This window comes from Wolffia australiana, chromosome 12 (assembly GCF_029677425.1).
Source record: "Wolffia australiana isolate 7733 chromosome 12, ASM2967742v1".
Taxonomy (NCBI): domain Eukaryota; kingdom Viridiplantae; phylum Streptophyta; class Magnoliopsida; order Alismatales; family Araceae; genus Wolffia; species Wolffia australiana.
The window spans coordinates 13,727,984-13,752,762 of NC_135846.1; the positions used below are offsets into that span (position 1 = coordinate 13,727,984).

Here is a 24,779-nt window from a genome sequence, read left to right on the forward strand (position 1 = left end):
GATCGAAAGTTTCGAACAAACAATTTGGTTCGTTCGTGTTCGATTGCCATTTGTTCAACTTTGTTTGAACAAGTTCGAACAATTTCAAACAAATGGCCAGCGGCACCATTGACTTTCTCTCTGGTGGCCGCTGGCGTCTGTTGGCCGCCGCTGGCCGGCGCTGGGCGCAGCTGGGCGCCACTGGGCGCCGCGGGATTTGAACATTCGATTCAATCCGATTCGAACAACATGTTTGAATCGGATCTTATTTGAACATTAGATCCGAACAGCCATCTTGTTCGAACAATCCGATCCGAACAGACGCACAGATCGTGTTCGGATCGGATCCGATCAAACATTCGGACGATCTGTCCGAATCCCCGATCCCTACAAGGGAGAGGGAGAGAGAGGGAGAGAGGGAGAGAGGGAGAGGGAGGGGGGGGGAGAGGGGGAGGGGGAGAGGGAGGGAGAGAGAGAGGGAGGAAGGAAGGGAGGGAGGGAGGGAGAGAGAGGGAGAGGGAGAGGCAGAGAGGGAGAGGGAGAGAGAGAGGGAGGGGGAGAGAGGGGGAGGGAGAGAGAAGGAAAGAGGGAGAGGGAGAGAGGGAGAGAGAGGGAAAGAGGAGGGAGAGAGGGAGAGAGATATAGAAAACAGAGATAGAGAGAGATATATAGATAGATAGATAGAGAATACAGAGAAATAAAATCTGTATATAGAAAAAAAGATACATAGAGAGAGAGATCAGAGATACATAGATACATAGTTAGAAAGATAGAGAGATCAGAGATAGAGATAGAGATCAGAGATAGATAAAGAGAGATAGAGAAGGAGAGATAGAGAGGGAGAGAGAGATAGAGAGGGAGTGAGAGAGAGAGAGAGATAGAGAGGGAGGGAGAGAGAGAGAGAGATAGAGAGGGAGGTAGAGAGAGAGAGAGATAGAGAGGGAGGGAGAGAGAGAGAGAGAGACAGAGCTTTTCATTTCAGTTGACCACAGAAGTACTTCGCGTGGCTTAGGCGCAGACCAGATAAATCTCAACTCTGAACCCACTCAGCTTCTTCCCCAAGAAACAACTCCCCTTTCTCTCTCTACCTCCCCCTTTCTCTCTCTAGATCTCTCCGTCTCTCTCTAGAACTCCGCCGTGGCGGCGATCGATGAGCTCTGGCCGGCGAGCAGGAGGAGGAGCGCTCGCTCCGGGCTTTCGATTCCATCCGACGGACGAAGAACTTGTCGGATACTACCTGAAGCGGAAGATCGCCAGAAAACCATTCCATTTCGATGCCATTTCCGACATCGATCTCTACAAAATCGAGCCTTGGGACCTCCCCAGCAAATCCCGCATCCAGAGTAAGGATACGGAATGGTACTTCTTCAGCGCGCTCGACAAGAAGTACTCCAATCGCTCCCGCACCAATCGAGCCACTGGGTCGGGCTATTGGAAGACCACGGGCAAGGATCGCCCCGTTCTCTGCGGTGGGCGCCCCGCCGGGATGAAGAAAACCCTAGTTTTTCACATCGGCCGTGCCCCCAAGGGCGAGCGCACCAACTGGGTCATGCACGAGTATCGACTCGAGGATGAGGGTCTGGCCCGCAATGAAATTTCCCAGGTTTCTTGATCTGGATGTTGATTTTTTTGATCTTTTTGCTTGGAATTCGTCCATTTTTCTTGAAATTTGGGATTGGGTTTGATTTTGTAGGATGCGTTTGTGGTTTGCCGAGTGTTCCAGAAGAGAGGGCCTGGGCCTCAGAACGGTGCGCAGTATGGGGCGCCATTTCTTGAAGAGGAGTGGGAGGAGGACGACGAAGAGCCCACGATCGAGGAGGACAGTTCATGCGCGCCTCTAAATCTCATTAATGATCCCTTGCTCTCTGAGCAAGATGAATTGAAGCAGGTATGATCATCTCTTGATTAAATCTATGTCGTTTATTGTTTGAAATCAATGAACTCATTTCTTCCCCAGAGATTCTGAATCAACGGTTTATTATTTTATTTTTTTTAAAATAAACTGTTGATTCAGATGTCACTAATTCACTATCGCCGGTCGGGTGTTCAGCTACTGCTTCATTTTTCTTAAATCTGAGTGTTTTTCATCTCAAGGGGGAGCATGAATTTTAATGTTTTGATGATTTAATCGCAGGATTCGACCACCGATGATCAGTCTGGAATCCCAGGGATGAACAGTTTACTGGAATTTGGCGATGTTATAGACAGCGGCCTGCTTACCCAGGAGAACCATTCTCTTGCTCTTCTCAATGATGAATTTCTGGAGCTTAATGATTTTACATTGTTGTCACCAGTGCGTGCCACCGACATCCCAGATCTTGAACCGACCGCCAATTCTAAGGAGACCTCGCGGCCCGCCATCGAAGGGATCGTCTTTCCTCTTGACGAGGAGCCCGGCTTCTCGGAGTTGTTCCTTCTTGATCACCTGTCCACTGATGAGAAGAGCTTCTTAGAAATCAATGATATTCTGGGATATGAGCTGGGACAACGCAACCTGTCTGCTGAACCGAAGGCGGATGACGAGGGTCCACTCTTGCCAGAAAGTGATTCTCATTTTCTGGATTCTCTTGTTTCTAGTTCCGGCGGGCCGGATATGGTGGATGAGCTCATGGCTTACTTTGATGCCACTGAGAATTTGGAGCCCTCCGATCTTGTCGGCTTCGAGGCAGGCTCGTCGGACGTGAATGCTCTGCGGGTAAGTTCACTGGAATTGGAGCGATGCTCTCGGCTCCGGGAAGCATCCCTGAAGCCTGTGCTCTTCTTCCTCAATACAGGTGAATCGTGGCGATCTCCAGCTGCACCGAGGATCCCTGCAGAACCCAGAATCTACTCAGGACCGAGGAATGGGTGCCGTCGACAAGCTGGGTAGGAGCATTTTATTCTCATTTTTCTGTTCACTAAATGCCATGTCCCAATCGCATTTTGCCAATAATGACGACTCCAAAGGTGCAAGTTTTTGTTCAATCATTAGTAGAAGCCCACACAAAGTTTCTAGATATGTAGAATTTGGGGTTCGGGGCATTAAACTTACGTTGATATATGTGCATTGTCTGGTGCTTCATTGAATTGATAGATAAGTAAAGTACCTTTCCTCATGAGCCAAGTCCCCACTGTATTTTGTTTATTTTGAGGGACCAAGATTTGATTTTTGTTTCGATTACGGTCGAAAGCTGCGCCATGATTTTCTGCCCAGAAAAATTGTTTCCACTCCGAGATTACTACTTCTGCCGTTTCTTGTTCATCTCAAGCAACATGCTTTTGAACCCATCTTTCTCTCATCAGAAAAACTTCCCCATTTCAATGTCCTGGTGCAGGCCAAGCCAAGGGGGGATTCTCGGCTCGGCTTATCAGCATGTTAGGGGCCATCTCCTCGCCACCGGCGCTGGCGGCGGAGAAGGGGGCGCCGCTGCCAAAAGAAGCCATGGCAGGATTCTCGCAAAGTCCGGTTCGCATCACCTCAGCAATGGCCCAGACATGGATGGTGCCGGAGAAGAGCGCTACGAGCGACATGAGCTACTTCCTTGCCTATGGTGGCAGCAGCTGTGAGTTTGAGAAGCTGGGCAAGGCCTCTGGTGGGTTGTTTGCCTTTATCCAGCGTAATAGCTTCCATCTCATCTTTCTCTCTGTTCTCCTCTTAGCTGCCAGCTTCAAGATCTGCATCTGTGTCTTTGCCCATTAGGGGGGCAAGATTTTAAGGGCAGAAGTATGGATCTGGATCTTATTTCTCTGTTTACTTATCTATGGGGATCTCCCCCATTAAGATTACCCGTCTCCTAACATATCTCATAAGTTTATTAGTTTTAGTCAGATTTCAAAAAATTAAGTTTTGAAAATGGGCGTTTCAAATCAGAAATCATGGGGAATAGACATGACGGGCCAATAAGTATTCTGAAAACCTCGAGTATTTTTCAAAACCCTGAAGTGGAGTTCTTATTAGACAATAATTTCTGAAGTAGCTAATAGGAGAATGCATCTACTAAGAAACTTGGGAATTGTCCTTAAATATCTGAAAAATGTAAGTTTGCAATTTTCAGAAAAAAACGATTAAGAAGAGAATTCAGAGCAGATTTTTATGGTAAAATGGACAAAGTCCCAATAAGCTATACACATTTACTTCTGGTGTCTGTGGTATTTTTTTTTTATCACCAAAAGGACTATCAAGTATCAAGAGATGAGTCAGTGACCCTCCCAGTAGAACCTTATATGCCCATCTCATTCAATCTAAACATCCACACATGTCAGGGATAGCCCCATCGGTAGAAGTGGTCTTTCTCGTGAACAGGACCTCATTCCTATGCAGCCATATGGCTGAATATGCCGCGAGCACCTGCTTGCCTTCTTCTATTACTGCAACTCTGGATTGAGCCCTAAAAAGTCTCATCAGAATTCACATCTACTATTAATATCTCTTGGCTGACAAATCGTGTGAGCAAAAGGGCATTCGAAAAATAGGTGTTGGCAGTCTTCTTCCCTTCATGAGCATAGCACACATGCTGACAATGTATATGGGTATGGTTTTTTGTGAAAGGCCCCGATCATTAGTCTTCTCTAGGGTTTGACATTTTGGACCGAGGACCGATCAGACCACGCAGAACTGGGTCCACCGGTCCGCCGTTGGCTAGGTTGACGGCCTGATCTGGTCTGATGATCAAACCAGACCGGTATCGGATATTAATTAAAAAATAAAAAATATATTTTTCTCGGTCAACCTTTCTCCCTCTTCACCCAATGGCATTCTCCCACACCTCACCGAAGGACTCCAGACTCTGTTTATAGGATGCAAGCATGCACAAGTGGGAGGACGCCCTTGTCGGCAGTAATACGGTAGAGAACATGGAATGCAATCTTGTAAAAATTCTGGCGCTGGGCAGCTTACAGGGTGGCGTCAGCCTACATCCGGATGAGCACCAAACCTGCTGGGCTGCCCACAGATGCTCAAATAGGAAGAGAGAAGAAATGAGCAGGCAAGAAAACTCACCTGAATAAAGGAAAGAAGAACAAAATTTTGCTCAAATAGTAAGAGAAAATATTTTGCCATTCTTCTTCTCTTCTTCTTCTTTTACTCTTCAGTTCTTATTTTCTTCTTTCTATCTTCCGTTCTTCTTTCCTTCTTCTATTTTTCTTCTTCTTTTACTCTTCATTTCTCCTTATTCTATCCTTTTCATCTTCTGTTCTTCTTGCCTTCTCCTTCTTTTACCTTCATTTCTCCTTATTTTCTTCTTTCCTCCTATTTTTTCTCTTCTTTTCTCCTTATTCACATATGTTCTTTTTCTTGTTCTTCTCTTTTTATATTTTTGTTTTTCTGTTTCTTCTTTTCTTTTCATTTTATTCGTCTTTTCATCTCCCAAATAAATTTTAAAGAGCACTTAGCAAGACATTTTTATTTTTACAATAAGTTCATGACCATTCCTTTGACCAGTCAACATGGCTGTACCGGGACTGGACCAGGACCGCTGCGGAACCGGACACGACTGGACCAGAACGGGACCGACCATTAGGTTAGGTTTAGGTTCTTGCTAAAAACCCGGACCAGACCGAGACCGTAAAACCCAGTCTTCTCTATGATAGCATCATATTAAGTATTTTCTATAGTAATGTTCTCAAGAAACATACTAATTAATTGAAGTAATTTAATCTGAGGGTACACCCACGAAGTAACTAGGAAGTTCTCCTAAAATATCTCCAGAAATGTAGTAAAAATGGTTGAATTGTATCTCTAGCAGAAATCAAAGACGAATAGACACAGCCAATAAGTTCAAGGATAGGATACTATCCATACAAGGGAATTTCAAATAGTATTTCCACTTCGTTTCTGATGTCTAATGAAGAAGGATATAGAGAAATGTTGATGAAATGTTTCGTGTGGTTCCTTTCAAGAAGCAATCTAGAGATAGAGAGATATTACAAGTTGCTCACCACAGGTATTTTTATCTTACGAGGGAAAATACAAATAATCATTTTTTTCCTTTTACTCGTTGAATGAAGAACAATGGAGAAAGGAGGAAATAGTGAACCTCTGTATCATGAGTTTTCTGGGAAGACTCTCTGGATGAAGGAGAGGAAGCGGCTGGAGTAATGCAGCGGATCGACGGCGGAGATAGAGAGAGAATCAAACTTGAGAGATTTGTAGGCATGCTCAATTTTCTTGCTGGTGTTGTATTCTTGAAGAATGTCAATGATGCCCAAGTATAGCACCACGTCGTATACTTCATGAAAAAGCTCGCTGTCTTCCTCCTCCCCAGGAAAGTGCTCTGCCCTCGCTGGCATGTTCACTCCCAGCTGGATCTGCAATCTGCCCGAGGATAAAATGATAAATATACCCAAGTCTACAATCATCATGATCGATGGTGTTTAAACAATGGTTACGATAATACCAATGATCTACTTGAGCATCAGATGAACATGAGGGTGAAAAAGAGGTTTGAGATGCTTCAACGAACTTAAGTTATGTAAGTTATGATAATGATGGAATAAAGGGTGAAGATGCCAGATTCAAAGGATGGCCATAAATCTAGGGACGAACTCTCTCTAAATTATGGGTCAGTCGAGTCGATGAGTTGACATAACAACCTGTATCCAGCATCAGATAATTCGATTTGAAATGATGATGGTTAAAGATAACTTACTCAGGTTGATCATCGACAAAATAGTAATGATGAAGACATATGACATGTGATGGTAATGTTTGTGGGTCAAGATACTAGATAATGAATGGTCATTATCCAAATGATAACATGGAAGCAATGACGAACGAGGCCAACGGTTGACTTTCTACTTTGAAAAGGTAAACGACATATGGAAACTGTTAGATGCTACCATGGTAATAATGATAATGACAGGCCCTCCAATATGACATGTCTAGATGGATGATGCAAGCATCAAATGATGATATGATGTAATTATAATGGATCAAGATAATCAATGATGAATGTCATCATCCAAGAAATAAACATGGGAATGATGAGGAACAGGGTCATAGATTGAATCTTTACGTCATAAAGTCGATCAATATATGACTACGGTCAAATGATATGATGGAAATGAGATCAAAATCTTTAAAAGACCGGGTAATGAAGGTGTTACGGGATTATTACACAGCACGTGGGGTCCACGTGCTGTCCATCTTCTATGGCTATTCTAGCCTTTGGTAAAGGACTGTTGTAATCTGTAATCAATCGCGTATAAATAATGCATAGAAGAAATAGAATGCATGCAAAACTTTTTTCTCTTCTTGTTTCACTCTATTACAGCAACTTCTCATTAGTAAGATTGCCTCACAGAAGGTCATAGTGGGTCGACCCAGCAGGTTTGAACGAATATATATATAGAGAGAGATAATACAATAATGTAGATAACGATGGATTGGACCCACCGGCTTGATCTTTTGAGTTGACAACATAACCTTCTATCTTCTTTTCAAGAGTGGAAGAAGGTTATGGAAAAAATACCAGAGAACAAACTAATGTTTACAACGATGATTATTAAGAGTCAACTCAATAAATCAACTCAGAGTAAACAAAAGAAACATTTTGCAATGGGAAAGATAATGATCATTGATGACTAGAATGACCATGATAATGAGAATGATTCATGATTCACTATATACAACTCATAAATAAAATGATCCATGTTGCAGGACGATGATGAATTCAGCATCATCATCGTCATTGTTATCCATGTGTGGCTGGGACAAATGACGATGACAATTCGTTGTCAACAGATAGATGATATAAAAATGACGGTGATGGTTCCTGGGAATCGGATGACAATGTCAATAACTAATTGTCATCATCATCACCACTGTTGTCGCTGAACTGTAATAAAGACAAAGAAAATGACAACAGTAATGAAAATGAGGATAATGATGGGTTGATCTGCATGGTCAGCCATATGATACTGTTGCTCCTTTTAGAAATCGAGATGAGGTTGCACCTTGCAGTGCCAGGAAGGAGAAGATCCACTTCTTCATCCCCAATGGCAGAAGCTCGCAGGCGACTCCCCCTAATGTGTGGACCCACGACAAAACTACTCTCTTCGCTCCCCCGTGGGATGAGAACAAGACCTTGCGGATAGTTGGAGATTTCATCATCCAGTGGATCTGGAAACAAGACCATCACATGTCAAAACCAAAGTCATCCCACAGAGTAAACCCAGTTGACCAAAAATTTTCAGACATCTTTATGATGAACATCACTGATTTCTCATGTTTGGCCAGTTTTGGAGAAGAGAAAAGAATAAATCCTTTCAAGGAACAATCATATTTTATTTCCGAAAATTGGACATTAAAATGAATGTGGTGCTGACCTTCTTCAGAAACAATTGCTAAGCCATCGGAAACTGCACTCTGGAGATGATGATGTCGCGCTTGGGACCGCAGGTGCTGGGGGGCTCTGTAGTGTACGCCAAGTAGCAGACTGTAGTCCATAATACACTGTGTCTCTAGGAACTGGCTGTCGATCTCTATCTGGCTATTATTAGATGAATGAAAGAATATTAACCACACAATCTGCAAAGATGCGTCAGAATCACAGACCAGATAGTGCATTTAACTGGTCAAAGCATATTTTATGGCGGTTGATAATTGTTCTGTTGCTTGTAGGGAGGGAGGGAGATAAATATATACATATTGAGAGAGGAGGGAGAGAGAGGGAGGAAGGGAGATGCATATATACAAAGATATATAGGGAGAGAGGAAGGGAGGTACATACAAAATACAAACATAAATATATGTAATTAATTTTCCGGCTTAAGGAGGTTTGTCCGAAGTGAGGATCTAGAAGGGGGAAATTGTCATTCTAGAAGGCCGAAATAGAAGGGGTAAATACATCCCTTTCTCCCTCCCTCCCTCACTCTGTCTCCCTCTCTCCACAAATATCCCTTTTGCCCTCTCTATACGCATGTATAAAGAGAGAGAGACAGAGAGAGGTAGATATATATGATATATAGAGAGAGGAAGAGAGAAAGAATGAAAAGGAAAAAGTGCGACTTAGATGGCCAGAGAGAGAACTAAACGGCGATAAAAGGGAGAGAGAATGCAAGAGAGAGATTGATATGGATAAAACAATAAATCAAAGGAAATGGGAGGTTTCATTGTCCTACTTGAGTAGAGCGTCTCTCCAGGATGGTTCCAGGTAGAAGCAATAGTTAAGATCCAGATCTTTAAGTGTTGTATTCTCGTCAATTTCAACCTTGTCTGTTGATCGGCCTAGTGAAGATCCCTTCAGATCGTACCTCCTATGTATCCGCAGAGCCGTGCAGAACATGTTTCCCATTACCACAAACCGGAACTGAAAGGCCAATAAATTATTAAGATGACAAACAAAATAAAGCCATTCGATGAAAGAAAGTTAAAAGCCTACAACATAACATAAGTTGGGTATCACCTTCTGGCCACTAGATGGCTTCACTCGATGCAGACCAAAGAACTTGGTGATCAACGTGTTCTCGTATGTGCGGACATGATGGTAATAATTCGGCAGCATTCGCAAGAGGACCTGGATGATAAATACTATGTTAGCACCCAGCTCTTCCATGAAAACAAGAAACTTACAATTATAACTAAGCTTTTTGAATGGAGAAATATGTTGTCTCTGAGAAACGGTGCCTGACGCGTTTGAAGTTAGAGCAAGATTAAAAGTTAGACGGACGTAATAGTAATATTTCTCCTACCAGTAGGATACCTAGTTGTAGATACCTGAGATCTACTGCCTTTTTTAGCAATTGACCCCTGACGAGAAAATATACTATTGTTGTCGACATATTATTCCCATTGGGGGCCTGTAAGGCCTCGATGGGAGGTTCACTGATTCGTCTGGTGTTCATCCCTTATTATAGTTCAAAAAAAAAATGTCAGCGGACCACCACCTTCCCCCTCCCCCCACGACACGCCTCCCTGGGAGCCTGATCACTCCCTCACCCCGGCTGGTGTGACTCACCCAGCCCGACTGCACCATCCCGCATACCACCGGCGAGTCCGGCAAGATGATTGGGAGGAGGAAGATGAGCCAATCCAGTCGGAGGTCGAGAACGGCTGGAGACGGCGGGAGAAGTGAGCCAATCCAGTCGGGAATCGGCCCAGGGAGAAAGGGGTTGGAGGCGGTGAAGACGGCATGGTCACCACGAGGTGAGGAAGAGCGTCGGGATGCTCGCCCGACACACAGGCACCCAGGCGGGGACCAAGGTGGAAGGTCGTTTTGATGGCCACCACACCACACTCACCGGTCTCAAGGATGAAGGTCCCAATGGCGCAACACTGTGACAGGAAGATACGGGCGGTGATGAGGACAGGAATTGGATGCTGGCCCGTCGTGACTGCCATTACAAAAAAGATGAGAGAGTGCTGCGTAGCAACACGCAACTCAGCCATGCGGGTCGTCGCGGTGTCCAGGCAAGCTATAGGAAGGACGGCCTGCGCCAAGATGAAATCAAGCGGGACACTATCAGTTCAGCCAAACCGGTGTCGACAACAGAGGAAGTGATGGAGCGAGCATGGACTGACAACGGAGGCAATAAGATGGAGGATGAGGAAGGTTGGGTGATAGTGGGGCCCCGGCGTGTGAAGAAGAGATAAATTATGACCATGATGCCCCGACCACAATCATTCGACGAGGCCAACAGATGTTTCAGATGCTTCGCACAAGGACATCACGCACGTGAGTGTAGAGAGCCTGTGATTTGCCGCAGATGTAATGGACCAGGCCATCGCCGAGTACATTGTTGTCAAGGGGAGAAAAAGGAGGTTGGAGCACATGTTCGGACAGAGCAGCCGCATTGGAATAAAGGCTATCGAGGGGACCAGCCACTTGCTAAAGAGCGGGAGGACTACGCTAGCATTCGGCATAGGTGCTTGATGGGAGACATTTGTGGGGGCTCTCCCGATTTGAAGGTCAATAGGGACTTACATAGGAACTTCCCGGTGGCGAACCTAGCAGAGGTGCAGCAGTTGGATAGCAATACCCTATTCCTCCGGGGGGGTATTGTTGAAGACTTATGTTGCGGTCTGTGGCTGGAGGCAGAGGATCCCAGACACCACGGAGGTGAGATGGCGCCGGGTCCTCCCCATGGACGGGGCAGAAAGGAGGAGGAAACGAGGGGTAGTTGTGGAGGCGCATGGTGTCCCGTTGGTACATCACAGAAGATCGACATTGGAGAGGATGGTCGCGTCTTTGGGACGACTTACATATCATCTCAACGGGGTTGGAGTCGGGGGACCCTAGAATGGTGCTGATGGAAGTCGAAATGGTGGAGGGAGATCCGATACCTGGGTCAGTCCAAATCCATGGCTGTGATGGAACTTTCAGGGCGGATATCCGAGCCAGACCACTCCTGCCAGCACCTTTTGGAACCAGGGGGCCCGAGGCGCTACAGGGAGAGGTGGTGGGGAGTACTCCCAAGCAACTACACACCACATTGCAGCCCAAAGATGACATGCCGGCACCAGTCAGAGATAGAGGGAACCAAGCCCAGGGAGAATCTGTGACATCGGCTTCTCCGACACAATTGATTGCAGATGTTCGAGCAACAAAGAGTGGCAGGTCGGACCCTCCACAAAGGTTGAAGGAATTGGATGAGGCGACCATCCTAGTACCTCATCAGGGTGACCCTGCCACAGAGGGCCAAGGACAACGGGGGAGGAGGTTAAGGGCAGCCCAAAGAACACGACGTATCGCCAAGGAAGATCTCCGGCGGTTTAAAGGTATTGTATATCGTCGAGGGAAACTAGCCTTGACGGATGAGCAGGGTAAGACAACATGGCTAGTGTCAGGGAAAAATGGTCAAATGCGGCTGAGAACAGGACCATCAAGGAAGATAATTCCACGTCCGTTGGTGGGTGAGGGGACAGACTGCAGCTATCCCAAGCCAAGGAGTGAAAGCCGTGATAGAGAGGAAGTCAGACATGCAGTTGACGGTACGTGAACTGGCAGAGAGAGTGGAGCTCCTACCAGAGAAACCATTGGGGGGGCAATCGCCAACCCAATTATGAGGTGCATCTCTTGGAATGTACACAGTCTCCGTGATGAGGGAGACGTGGTGTGGTGGGAGGGTATTTGCAACAATGGGGAGCTGATATGGTATGCCTGCAGGAGACAATGCTGGAGAGGTATGATGCCAAAGAGTGGAACTTGGAGGGCGAGGGTTCTTGGAGGGTTTCGTGGCAGTTAATGCAATCGGCAGATCGGGGGGCTTATTGGTGGCATGGAACACGGTGACCTATACTAAGGAGGGGTCTTGGACAGGGCAGTATGTGGCTGTAGTTAAAATCAAGAGAAGGTGCGACAACCATCACTATGTGGTGGCATCGGTCTACGGCCCAGTGATTGCGGCACGCCGGTACGTGCTGTGGGAGGAGCTGGAGGCCGTGGCCTCGCTCTTCCAAGGGACCACCATGCTTATTGGAGGGGATTTCAACGTGACACTGGAGTCGGGCGATAGGCCAGATGGGACGGGAGGGCAATGTCTGGGTTCCGAGGAGTTTTGGTCCTTTATATCACGAGCGAGCATGCAAGAAATGGGGCCGATGAATTGTATCTACACATGGAGAAGTACGAGGGGACCTAATACTCTCTCCAGTTTGGACAGGTTTCTATGCTCAGTGGAGTTATTGGAGGAATACCCGTTGGCAGATGTGCGTGCAGTTCCTAGACCGTTGTCAGATCACACCCCAATTATATGGCAGAATAATGTCGGCCAAAACAGACCCACATACTTCAAGATGGATAAATCGTGGTTGCGGGAGAAAGGATTCAAGAAATTCAAGAAAAAGATTCGAGAAGAACATCACCGCTGTAGAGATGAAGCCCTGACACGAGTTCAGCAGATGGATGCCCTGGAAGATATATGGGGCTTAACTGATATTGAGTGCATGGAGAGAAAAAACTGTAGAGGGATAGTAGAAGACGAAGACAAGAAGCTAGAACTTGGCTGGAGACAGCGATCTTGCCAACTATGGATTAAGGATGGGGACGCCAATACTCGATTTTTTCACTTTGCGGCAAATGGAAGACGGCGCTCGAATTAAATACTCCGAGTGAAGGTGGGGGCGCGGGAATTTGTCAGGACACAGGTGATTGGAGAAGCGCTGGCAAATCATTTCAGAGAAGTGACTAGAAGAGGGGCTCGGAACCAGTGGAGATGGAGCGGTAGAAGTGCATCCAAGTTAACACAAGTCCAACAAGATGAGCTGGTGAAGCCATTCCTTGTGGAAGAAGTGAGGAAGGCAATCAAGGGCTTGAATGAAGAGGGCCCACCAGCCTCGATGAATTCCCAGTACTCTTTTTCAGCGAATTTTGGGAGGTGGTCGGATTAGAGGTGATGAGTACATTGGAAGAATTCTGGCATGGTAATTATGGCTTGGAGACACTAAACTGATCATATTTATTTCTGCTGCCCAAGCGCTTTGCTGCCATCAACGTGGGGGACTTCAGGCCGATTGCATTCTCGAATTCCATATATCTTATCATCGCCAAGGTGCTGGCGAACCAGCTAAGGGTGGAAATTGGAGACCTAATCGGACCTTTCCAATCAGCTTTCATCCCAGGTAGACAACTGGTGGACAGTACGGTGGTGGCAGGGGAGATCGTATCTACATGGAAGGCGAAGAAGAATAAGGGTTTCATATGGAAGGTTGATTTTGCTAAAGCATATGACTCGCTCGACTGGAGATTCCTATGGTCTGTTATGCGCAAATGTGGGTTCCCCGATGAGTGGGTGACCTGGGTGAAACGGTGTGTTACCTCTCACACATTCTCGATATTGGTCAATGGTCGAGCTGAGGGGGGATGGATCCACCCACAAAGGGGAGTCCGACAAGGCTGCCAGTAAGCACCGCTGTTGTTTCTTCTTGCGGTGGACACCCTGGCCACCTGCACAGTCAAAACCTGCGAGCAAGGCCTTTTCAAAAGCTTTCAAACGGCAAGCTACCCTGAGGATGACACCACATTTTTCATTGAAGGCTCAATGAAAGAAGCTCGTATTCTGTCAGCATTACTCGATCAGTTTGCGGAGTTCTCAGGACTGCAACTCAATCGAGCTAAGTCCGCGTTCGTGGGTTTCGCACTTACTTCAGAGGAAGAGACACAGTGTGCCAGAGCTTTAGGCACACCTTGAGGATCGCTCCCGATGTGTTATTTGGGTCTCCCATTGACAGGGCGGCGTATTCTAGCAGCTGAATGGCATTGGTGGTGGAGAAAGTAGAAAGGAGGCTAGAGGGGTGGCAGAACAAAGTACTTTCGAAAGGGGGACGACTGTTGCTTCTACGGTCGGTGCTTTCCGCGATTCCGATATTTCACTTATCGGTATTTAAAATACCGGCGGGAATGGTGAAGCTACTGGGGGGGGGGGGGGGATGAGACGGTTCTTCTGGGGAGGCAATGGAGAGGAAGAACGAAAGGGGGTGCCACTAGTAGCGAGGGAGATTCTATGCAGACCTGTAAAGCATGGAGGGCTGGGGATCCTGCATCTGGAATCAATGAATTTGGCACTGTTGACCAAGTGGGTGGAAAGGATTGCCACTTTAGGGGAGGGGCTGGTTTTCAACGTCTTGAGAGACAGATATGGCTCCGAGATAGACTGGGAGAGACGCAGGGCTAGAGTCAGAGGAGAGTCCCCTTTCTGGAATGGTCTGCGGCAAGCCATACCTCGCATTCTCAAGTTCTTAGAGCCCAGATTGGGAGATGGGGCTACATTTCGCTTTTGGACCGACAATTGGTCCAACCACGGCCCCATGAATTTGAGGTTCCCATGGCTATTTGCGCTAGCGAGGAATCCAAAGGCCGCGGTCAGGGAATGTTGGGATGAGGCTTGCATCCCTATGTTGACAGAAGCTTTATCAGAGCCGCGGTTGGGGGAGCTGATGGAGCTGCAAGAGTCACTTCTACCTTTCAGACCGGTAGTTGATTCCTGTGACGGTTGGATATGGCGGGGGTCGTTCTTCTCGGTGAAAGATGCATATTTGAAAATCCAAGGAGCAGTTCGGGACGACGAGACGACTAGTAAGGCCTGCCATATGTTGATGACATGCAAAGTCCCCCATAAAGTGCGACTCTTCAGTTGGTTGTTGAGGCGTCGAAGGCTGGTCACACGAGTCTATCGACGGAGATGGACCCCTGTGGCTCCCATTGGCTGCCCTATGTGTGACAGGGGAGAGGAAAATTGCTCTCACATGTTCTTCACATGCTAGTTCGCACAGGGCGTCTAGGCATCTCTGCATTTGCCGGGGGTGGATATCTCCTCGAACGATGCCTTTTGGGCTTCAGCTTCTGACGGGAGACATGGAAACCGACTTGATTGGGGCCGCTTGCTCGCGGTGCTCTGGACGATATGGATGCATCGAAACGAGGTAGTGTTTAATGGGAGGGCGGCTTCAATAGAGAATGCCGCTCATGATGTGGAGGCGCTGAAGTCATTTTGGGGTGGAGGGAGAGGATAGCCTATTTTGAATTTGATTGTACATTGTTTGTACAAAACCTTTATCGTTAATGATAGCAGGTAGACCACTGGTTCCGGGTGGTCTTCTTTATTGTTCAAAAAAGAAAAAATAGTTCAAAAAAAAATTATTCCCATTTTAAAATGAAAAGTTTAGAGTGTTTTCTTTTTGAAAAGTGATTTAAGGTGGTCACCCAACAAAGCGGTAACCACCCGCAGTTACATGTGGAGATAGTTAAACTCTCCTCACCACTTGGACAACCTCTCTCTTAACTGATTACCTCTCTAGCAAACCAGGATGCCATGAGGCCCTCGACCTCGTGGGCTAGCCCGTCCTTGGACACCTTGCCCCCCTTAAATACTACCTCATCTCGGTGTAGCCATATCGCCCAGAGCACTGTCAATGCTCGACCTCCCTCTTCCCTCCTAGAGTCCCCTTGCCTTATGAACTCCCAAAAAACCTCCTATGATGTCACATTCGGCGCCAAGTGCACTTGGGTAGCCCAGATCGAACAGACGACTGGGCACTCAAAGAATAAATGGTTGCAGGCTTCCTCACCATTTGTGCATAGAGTGCATGTCGCAGAGGTATTAGGATACATCCTCCGACGGAAGACGTGTGTCACCAGCCTCTTTTGTAGTAAGAGTCAACCAAAGATCTTAACCTTTAATGGAATCTTGAGGTGCCAAATGGCCCGACATGCCTGGATTGTTGATCAATCTTCCGTTCCCTGGCAGAGCTTCATGTAGGCCTTCCAAACAGAAAAGGGAGTGTCTGTCCAAGTCCATCCATCTTGTTCGCCATGTCTTGGCCGGCATTGAGACAAAGCTTGTTGCATGCCTAAGAAGTCTGCCACCCTTTGATCTGAGAGAGCACCTTCTACCGTTGGATTCCATATGTTGTCCCAACATTCTGCCACTGTGGCATCGGGGCATCCGGCCAGCCCATAGAGCCGAGGAAATGCCTCCTTCAAAGGGACGTCCGAAGTCCATGGGACTCTCCAGAAGCGAAATAAGGAGCCATCACCAAGTCGGGCAGTGAAAAAGTCTTTAACTTGGGGGAAAATCTGTCTAAGGCCCTGCCCGAAAGACAACATTCCTCTGCCTAGGGTTGCTTTCTCATCCCAGTTTGAACTCCGACCATAGCTGTCATCCGAAATTTGGATGGCTAAGTCTTCCCGAGGGTGCATAAACCGCGTCACCTATTTTGTTAGTAGTGATGTGTTCATGCGTTTTAGAGTGTTATTTATTTCTGAAAAAAAATAGGGTTTATGGATAAAAATGCTGAATAATTTCAAGACCCAAAAAATGCAAAATTAGGACAGCCTTTTTACGATGGTCAGATGAATGTGAAAAAGCCAAGTTCATGTGTTCTGATTAATGAGATATGGCCTAGCTAATTGGACATGATTTAAGTAAGAAAACCAGCTTAAAAGGCAGCAGTCTAAATTCATACCAATAATTTCTCGTCAGGAGATACTTTAAAATTGCATGAAATAGATAACAAGAGAAGATAGAGGAAAATATGTAGAATCGTTTGTAGATACCTAATTTTACAAGTAAAAAATGGAGGCCATTTTTTGGCTCCTGCTCAGAAAGTATTAAATGTCCCAAAAATATAAGTTGCCCACTATTCAAGATCTAAAAAAAGGAAGATAATTTCCCACAAAAGAGGAATGAACCTTGACTTCTGATTTCCGCAGGGTCTTGATCATGAAACGGTCATCTTGAGAAAGAAAGAATACGCTACCGCTCTTCCCTGGTGAGGAAAGCTCTCTAAGTGCAGCACTACCGCACACTGAAACCATATAATCCGCTGCATCTAGCTTAAACATCTCACGCAAATTTCTGTAAACAAAAAAAGAAACAGATAAGAAACAGAAAATGTCGCCAGAGAAATAATAATGAAACGACAGAAAAATGAAATAACAAGATGCACACATAGATGTTGAAATACAATCGGATAATACAGTAAGCCTGTGTTCACTAAGCTTCTGTACCCCAGCCCTAATGTGTGTATTGACATTTAACACATCCCAACGCAATATCCAACAATTAGTGTTGGATATATCAAAGGACGGGACACCAGAGTTAGTCAGAGCAAGGATGGATTTCAAGTTACTGAGCAAAACGATAATGGACCTCAAGAGTAGGATTTTAATTTCCACAAAGAGGAACTTCTTAGGCTCAAGAACTTCTTAAGTCATCGACCAACATTATTCGCTCCACTTCCCTCGCCCTCTCAGATGTCTGTTACTCCCTTACTAGAGCACTACCTCATAGGTCTACCCCATGGATCCTTGACTCCGGAGCCTCTGACCATTTGACTCCATCTAGAGACCATTTTTAAAACCCATCAACCCTGCACTAGAGGCCAAAAGTTCAGACTGCAGATGGCACTCTACTACCTGTGGTTGGCATCAGAAGCATTGAAGTTACTCCTACTCTCCGAACTTCAAAATTATGTGCCTGTTTGAAATCAGTAAAACGTCTTGCCCAACAGTCCTTTCATAAGTTGATTTTTTGATGGAGCTGATGCCTTTCTTTGTGAGAAAGTCCCGGGCCCCAATCATGGACTAGTTAGGATCTCAGAGGGCCTTTATTACTCAGAGGCACATGTCCAGGTTTCAGCAGCAGCAACAACTAGGAAAGAACATCTTTGACTTCTTCATCATGAATTGGGGCATTCATCATTTTCTGTTATGGACATGTGTCTAGATTTATGTTACAGCTGGTATGTGATGAGTGTTAATTGGCTAAAATACATAAGAATATACATAAGAAGATTTAACCAAAGAGCCAGGTCCACGTCACCTCACGAGGACTAAGAGGGTCAACGACCCGATAAATAAAGACAGGGACAGACCTACAGGTACGAATTTCTAAGAAGTGTCTGGTCCCCTCGAGGATCACAGGGAAGGGCTGGAGAGCAGGAGAAGCCAGCGTCCAGAAGAGGGATCAGTCAATCATGGTTTGGGTACCTTTTATCCATTTCCGTTATAAGACACATTGTATTGGTTTGTGAAACTCTCTCGATCTATCTGGGATTGAATCAAACTGATAGATTTTTACCTCTCGCAAATACAAGACGAGCACCTTTCCGATTTTGTAATCTGGAACATATCAGATTCCTATCCTATCTAAGGTTAGATTTGATGTGTTAGTTCACTAGGGGCATTTTGGTCACTTGGCCCTTATGTATTCCCTTTATATAGGGACGCCCTTTCTCTAGGCGGGCAGCCAAGAAGAACGAAGTTAAAGTCCCTCGTCTTTCCTCTTGATGGCAAAGTTCCCTCTCTCCCTCAATGATCCCCATCCCTTGTGATTGCCTCTACCTCATTGTCTACAGATGGCTTATCCCCCATTATTCCCTCCAATAACTGCCTCCAATCATTCCCATTCTACACTTCAACCTTTGGGATCCTCTACTCTTCTCCTCAATCCCCCTTCCTTCATACAAACCCACATCAAGGTTATTATCAATGGTGCAACACACATGTTTGAGCTAGGGCACAGTGACATCTGGCGACCAGCCCTATTTTCTGGCCTACATGGTTTTTTATTGTTCTTAGTTCTCATTACATTCAAGCACTTACCAACTATGCTAAAAGGGCGCTACTTTTTCATCTTTCTGCAGGATGTTATTCTTCAAAACTCCTCCATAACTCCTGTCGCTGGCCTATTTATGGCCCAAGCATGCAGTGCGTTGCTTCAGGGATTTGAACCTGCAACCTGACTCTAACACCATGTTAGATTCAAGCGCTTGCGAACCGCGCTAAAGCTGTATCTGATAACAAGAGCGCTCTTTTTCATATTTATGCAGGATGCTATTCTTCAACAGTTCTGATAGATGATATGTGCTATTTTTGCTGGATCCATCTTCCGAGGCATAAATCTGAATATGATTTCCTGATTATTTTATATGAAAGTGAAGAGATTTCACACTGACAATGGATGTGATTTATTAACTCTGAAACAGAGACTCTTAAAGTCCGAGGTAATATACATGGACTTTTGGAAAGAGAACGAGTAGGCAGATGATTGTGTAATAGACAGAATATAGCAGCTTCTCCCCAGAAACTCTTTGGAATAGAACCGTGAATAGTGAGGGCTCTTGTATTTTCCAAGATGTGTACCCAATACACAACAAACGCACAATTAATGGCCTTTGGAGCCAACTTATTTGTTTGATGCAGACGTCGATGTACATAACACTCAAATCTAACAAGTTTAAGTTCCGGGGTATACTGGACCGACAGGCTGCAGTGACAATTTGAATGTGAGTGTTACCATCTCTTTCCAATCACAAACTTATTACCCCCTTCCATATAACCTAATGAGGGACAGCTGCATAATGTTCCATGATCTACTCAAGAACCACCACCACATACGGATGCTGTTCTGCTGAGTGAAGAACTTAGAGTCTCAGTCCTTAGATGAGCAAATACCCTAACTCACTCATCCACCACCCTATCATCATCATTCCAAGTCAAAAAGGTAAGCGAATACCCATTGAACAACATCAACAAAGCACCCAAAGCTCTGCATCTACGTCCACAGGTCCAGCCACTGTCAACGATGCAAATGCGCCTATTTAGGAAAGTTGCCAGCTCTGTCATACAACTCCTTTCCCTTAAGGTGATATTCTAATCTATCAGAATCGATTAGAATTGAACTAAAGGCATTTCATCTTTTGTTCCCTTCCCATAGGTCCCTTTAAAGATGTGGCCTTCAAGGGCAGGAATTATATTCTTATTAGAAAGTTCTGATACAATACCGTATTCCTCTAAAACAATGACTCTGTCATCCTCGGATCTAGTTCCCTTCCGCAACGCCCAGTGCCCCTGTCTCTTCTGTCTCATTCTCTCGGCAACTGCCATCGGTGGGCCCTCCATTCCTCTTCCCCTTTCAAGACATAAACCACGTCAGTTTATATCACTCTGTGACAATAAGTCTGCCATCAGTCTCCCCATGATCCAGTTCAACATGAATGGACCAAACACATGGGCCTCTAAAGCCACTACATCAAGCAACAGTTGGATGAGCAGATGCTTCAAATTCATTATGTACCTATCATATCGAGCACCAACTGGCTGTTATAAGATTTCAGCATGACTAGCTTTTGTCCTAGCAGGGCATGTATGCTATCCACTCTCCATCTTACAGGGAGGTGTTATAACGTAGCATGTCACTCACATGCTGCATTACTTCATATGCAAACTAGCCATTAAATCCATCAGGTCTTTTCCTGTCCCATCAGGTTCATCATGACCCACATCCTGGGAGACATCACGGGCACACTCGGCAACCCATCTCGTCAAATCCCTGAATCTAGGAGCAATGTTTTAGCCCAAGGAACTATTTGTCCGACATTAGAGAATCATACTTTTTTTTGAAACAGATTAGAGAATCATCTATCCTTGCAACTAAAATCTCTTTTGCTGCCCCTTTTCCCATTCACAGATAAGTCAAGAAAAAACCGTCTGTACAAGAATTTATGAAGGAGACATGACTCAAGCCATCAAAAGATGAGTAGCCGACGAGACAGTTAAATAAATTCATGATTCTCACAAGTTTATCCCAGTAGTGACTGGATGATGATAGGATGCTAGGGGGTAGTATAGTCATGTTAGCCCGCAGGGGCATTTAAGTCATTTAGTGATTGCTGTATTTCCTTTAAATAGGGATGCCCTCCCTTTAAGAGGGCAGCCAAGAAGATAGAAGAAAGAGTGTTCTTGTCTCCCCTATCCTCGTCTAGGCCTGATCTCCTTCTCTCCCTGTACGATCCCCTGCCCTCATGATCGTCTCTACCTCACCACGTCTTCAGGCGGCTCGTCCTCGGCCGATCCCTGCCCCCTCAGCTCGGCCTTCCTCCGACCATTCCCATTCTCCTCTCTACCCCGGGAACTTCTACCTCGCCTCGCCCGTCTACCCTCCTTCCGATACGAGCCTAGATCAAGGTTCGTATCATATGACTTCATCTAGCGAATGAAAGAGAAGAGGGACAAATCAGGGAAAGTTCACATCTATATTTTATTCAATAACGGTTCCAAAATTCTAATTCATGTAACACTCTGCTGCAAATATTTGACTTCGTTTGTTCTGCCATTCTCTTTTTGTCATTTATTCATATTTATAGAAACCATTTATATATATGTTTCCCTTCCCTCTACCTTTTTTTCATTCTAGAAGGGGAATCATGAGAGGGTTGTCTCAATGGCATCACAACTTTGTAGCTACAAGGAAAATAATATATTGAAGGAAGGAAACGGGAAAAAAGATAAAGGAAAAATGTAGAAAACATGTCATTTTGAGGACATAAAATAAGGATCGGTATATTACCTAAAAACCATTGGACAGTAGTCCTTCCATTTGAAATCCTCGGCATGGTGGGAAGGTGTCAACTGAGAGCCCCCTTTTGGAAAGTTCATCCAAAAACTTGCAGATGGGCCGAAATCTGATGAACGGACCTCACGTCTCTGAATGGGGGTGATTTTCCCAACAGTGTACCTATATGTGAGAACACAGCCAATAGAGGTACATATCGTCAGTGGAATTTCTTGACAAGTGCTAGTCTTCGAGGACTGTTGCGAGCCAGAAAACAAAAGTAACATAATTAGCCTTTTAACATGGCCTCACCCTCTGAAGCTCAAAACAGCTAATTCTTTGAGCCGGATTCAACAAGTATTAAGGTTAAATTTTTATTAAGTAAAAATGAATTTTTGTACTGGAAGCGATTTAATGCTTGCGTTATCAGTTCTTTGAATATAGAATTAGTAATCAGAGTTCAGAGAACTAGGTAACAGGTTCCGATTATGTCTTACATGCTAAAATATGATAGAATCTTGAAGTTCTATAGAGGAATCTTTTCCAAATATTGACGAAGATACAGAAATAGAGAGACAGGGATGGAGGAGTATCTGGAATGGGAAAGGGATTGTATCAGAATACTACAAGACCGGTCAAATTATTTAAACCAACCCTGTTGGAAAAAAAACTAAAATGCGATAAGACAACACCAGTTCATAGCATGGCAGGGTCAGAAATTAGAGCAAAAAAGTCAAAAAAGTTGATAATGATTGCCTGATCCCAAGTTGTAGACTGAGCATTAAATCATAACTCCGGTGGCCCTTAATAATTGTCTCCCCTTGTCTTTTCTCCTTTGCTAGTTTCCTATGGCGTCTTTTTGTTCTTCTTGACGACGAGGAAAAACCATTATTTACCACCAGTTCATTGATTAAAACACCTTGGACATATTCTCTTTCAAGGATGGGAAAGTTTGATTCCTCAAGCTTATCCCCTTGTAAGGTTGTTTCACCAGAAAATGACTGAGCACTTCCAAGAAACTTTTCAATGGCAATCTCCAGACTCCTGCCTCTGTCCAACGACAAACTAGAACTGAGTGGCTGGTTTAGCTTTGACAACCTTCTGTTGAAGATACTGCGAGATGCACTGGCTCCTGATCCTTTAGTATCATTCGCCTTCATGAAACCCATCTCCATTGAAGAAAAATGAAGAATACGCGATCGAGAACCATGACTCTGCCTTTTTACATCACGTAAAAACCCTCTTTTTGAAAGGGCGTTAAGATAGAACTCTTCGGCAACTGGAGGCTTGCATCCTTTGGGATAAAATACACCCTTCCCATCCTTCTGTCCCCTGGTCCACGTACCAATGTAACAGTCTCCTTCAGACCAAGTGTAAACCCCAAAACCATGCACCATGCCATCTGACCAGTTACCTTCATATGTATCCCCATTGCTCCAAGTGAGAGTGCCCTTTCCCGACATTTTTCCACCCTTCATATGACCAAGATACATGTTGCCATTGGCCCACGTGTACTTGCCGGGTCCTTCCACGACTCCCTGAATCCAAGAACCATCAAAGACGTCCCCGCTAGGATACGTCTGGGAACCAAGGCCGTGTTTTCGATTAAGCTTCCAGCGACCATCGTAAGTTCCTCCAGGACCCGTAAATTTTCCAGCTCCATGCATGTAGCCACCAGAAAACTCCCCCTCATAAGTAGATCCAGAAGACCATGATATATTTCCATTCCCATGCCTCATCCCCATTTTCCATTCTCCATCGTAGATGCAGCCATCTGGCCAAATATACTTACCAGTTCCGTGTGGCACGTTGCCCAGCAATGTCCCAATATAGGACTCCCCATTACGCAGCACAAACTTTCCATGTCTTAGCTCAGGCCCATTACCAGAAATACTTGGAAGTTCTTCATGAAGAGACCGCGAGTCCAAGGTAAACTTCCTGGGAAAAGATTGCTCTGCTTCCGCATTATCCGGAAGGGCCACAGGGAGTGACATTCATAATGAGCCAAGAACACTTCAAGCCTTCTGAGGTCCTCAAACCATGCACATCCAACTAAGCAGGAAAAAAAAACAGAAAAATTAGTGGCCATGAATTAAAGCCAGCAACATAAATTTCAGGGCACAATATGGTTGTTATCATCCAAACATAATAAAGAAATGATGCCCATCTCGTTTCTATATTTCTAATGCTTACCTAAATCCAGCTTCATCGGAGAGAATTTGTGGATTATTATGTTTGTATAGACTCGGAAGTTCGAAGACTAAACGATACATACATACATACACACCCACAAGTTTCGTCATGAAATTAGGAAGAAAAAGGTTTTGTCCCTACTCCGCGCCTGGTAGAGCTTCAGTTCAATCCAACCATGCAAACAATTGAGTCTATAAAATAGAAGAAAGACGATTCTTGGAGGAAAAACATAAGAAACCAACACAAATCGGATTCCTCAGATCGAATTACGAGTAATGAGTAGGAAATTCGAGGAAACAAAAAGATAAGATGACCAAGGAAGTGATTAGACTTCAGAGAGAATGAGGATAAAGTCCAAGAACAAACTTATTAGAGTAAAAGCCAAATTCTATCTAAATCAAACCCCCACCCCCACCCCACAACAGCAAAAAACCAAACCAAGGAATCCATACCACAACATATCAAACATCTTGACCGCGATCCCTACCCCAATCACATCAAACCAAAGCGCAGAAAGTATGAACAGCGGACGCAAGATACCGTACCAGGATTCCAATCAATCAAAAAGAGACAGTCAGAGATGCGGTTTTGCAACAGTTCGCCAGCAGATCCGGTCAAGAGAATACAGAAAAAGAAAAAAACAATACAAAAATCGAAAAACAGAACCGATCCAGCTACCTTTCCATGAGGCGATGAGTTCGTCCGATCAGAAGCTACGAACATACGAAGTCACGCGGCCATCGCTCGTCCTTCCCCTCCTCGAACTCCATCGCCCCGTCGATCTCGAGCTCTGCACTACCAGACCAGCAGACCAGGGAAGACGACCCGCTCGATCAGTACCCCCACAGACGAGCCAA

At 45.2% G+C, this 24,779-nt stretch overlaps 2 protein-coding genes across 2 annotated transcripts; one reads left to right on the forward strand and one right to left on the reverse strand.

The window, feature by feature from the left end:
• The first annotated feature begins 999 nt into the window (after positions 1-999).
• LOC144710180 (uncharacterized) lies at positions 1,000-3,744 on the forward strand. Its single transcript, XM_078583870.1, has 5 exons — positions 1,000-1,582; positions 1,673-1,867; positions 2,114-2,674; positions 2,754-2,844; positions 3,294-3,744. The coding sequence occupies exons 1-5, from the start codon at positions 1,130-1,132 to the stop codon at positions 3,656-3,658; spliced, it is 1,665 nt and encodes a 554-aa protein (XP_078439996.1). The 5' UTR covers positions 1,000-1,129; the 3' UTR covers positions 3,659-3,744.
• Positions 3,745-5,729: 1,985 nt separating this feature from the next.
• On the reverse strand, positions 5,730-24,779 carry PIP5K9 (phosphatidyl inositol monophosphate 5 kinase). The gene is made up of 9 exons (XM_078584576.1): positions 24,601-24,779; positions 22,486-23,781; positions 21,745-21,912; positions 17,085-17,250; positions 9,363-9,473; positions 9,079-9,266; positions 8,284-8,447; positions 7,912-8,077; positions 5,730-6,271 (listed from the first exon to the last, which is right to left on the reverse strand). Exons 2-9 carry the CDS (start codon positions 23,721-23,723, stop codon positions 6,001-6,003), a joined length of 2,472 nt encoding a protein of 823 aa, XP_078440702.1. The 5' UTR covers positions 23,724-23,781; positions 24,601-24,779; the 3' UTR covers positions 5,730-6,000.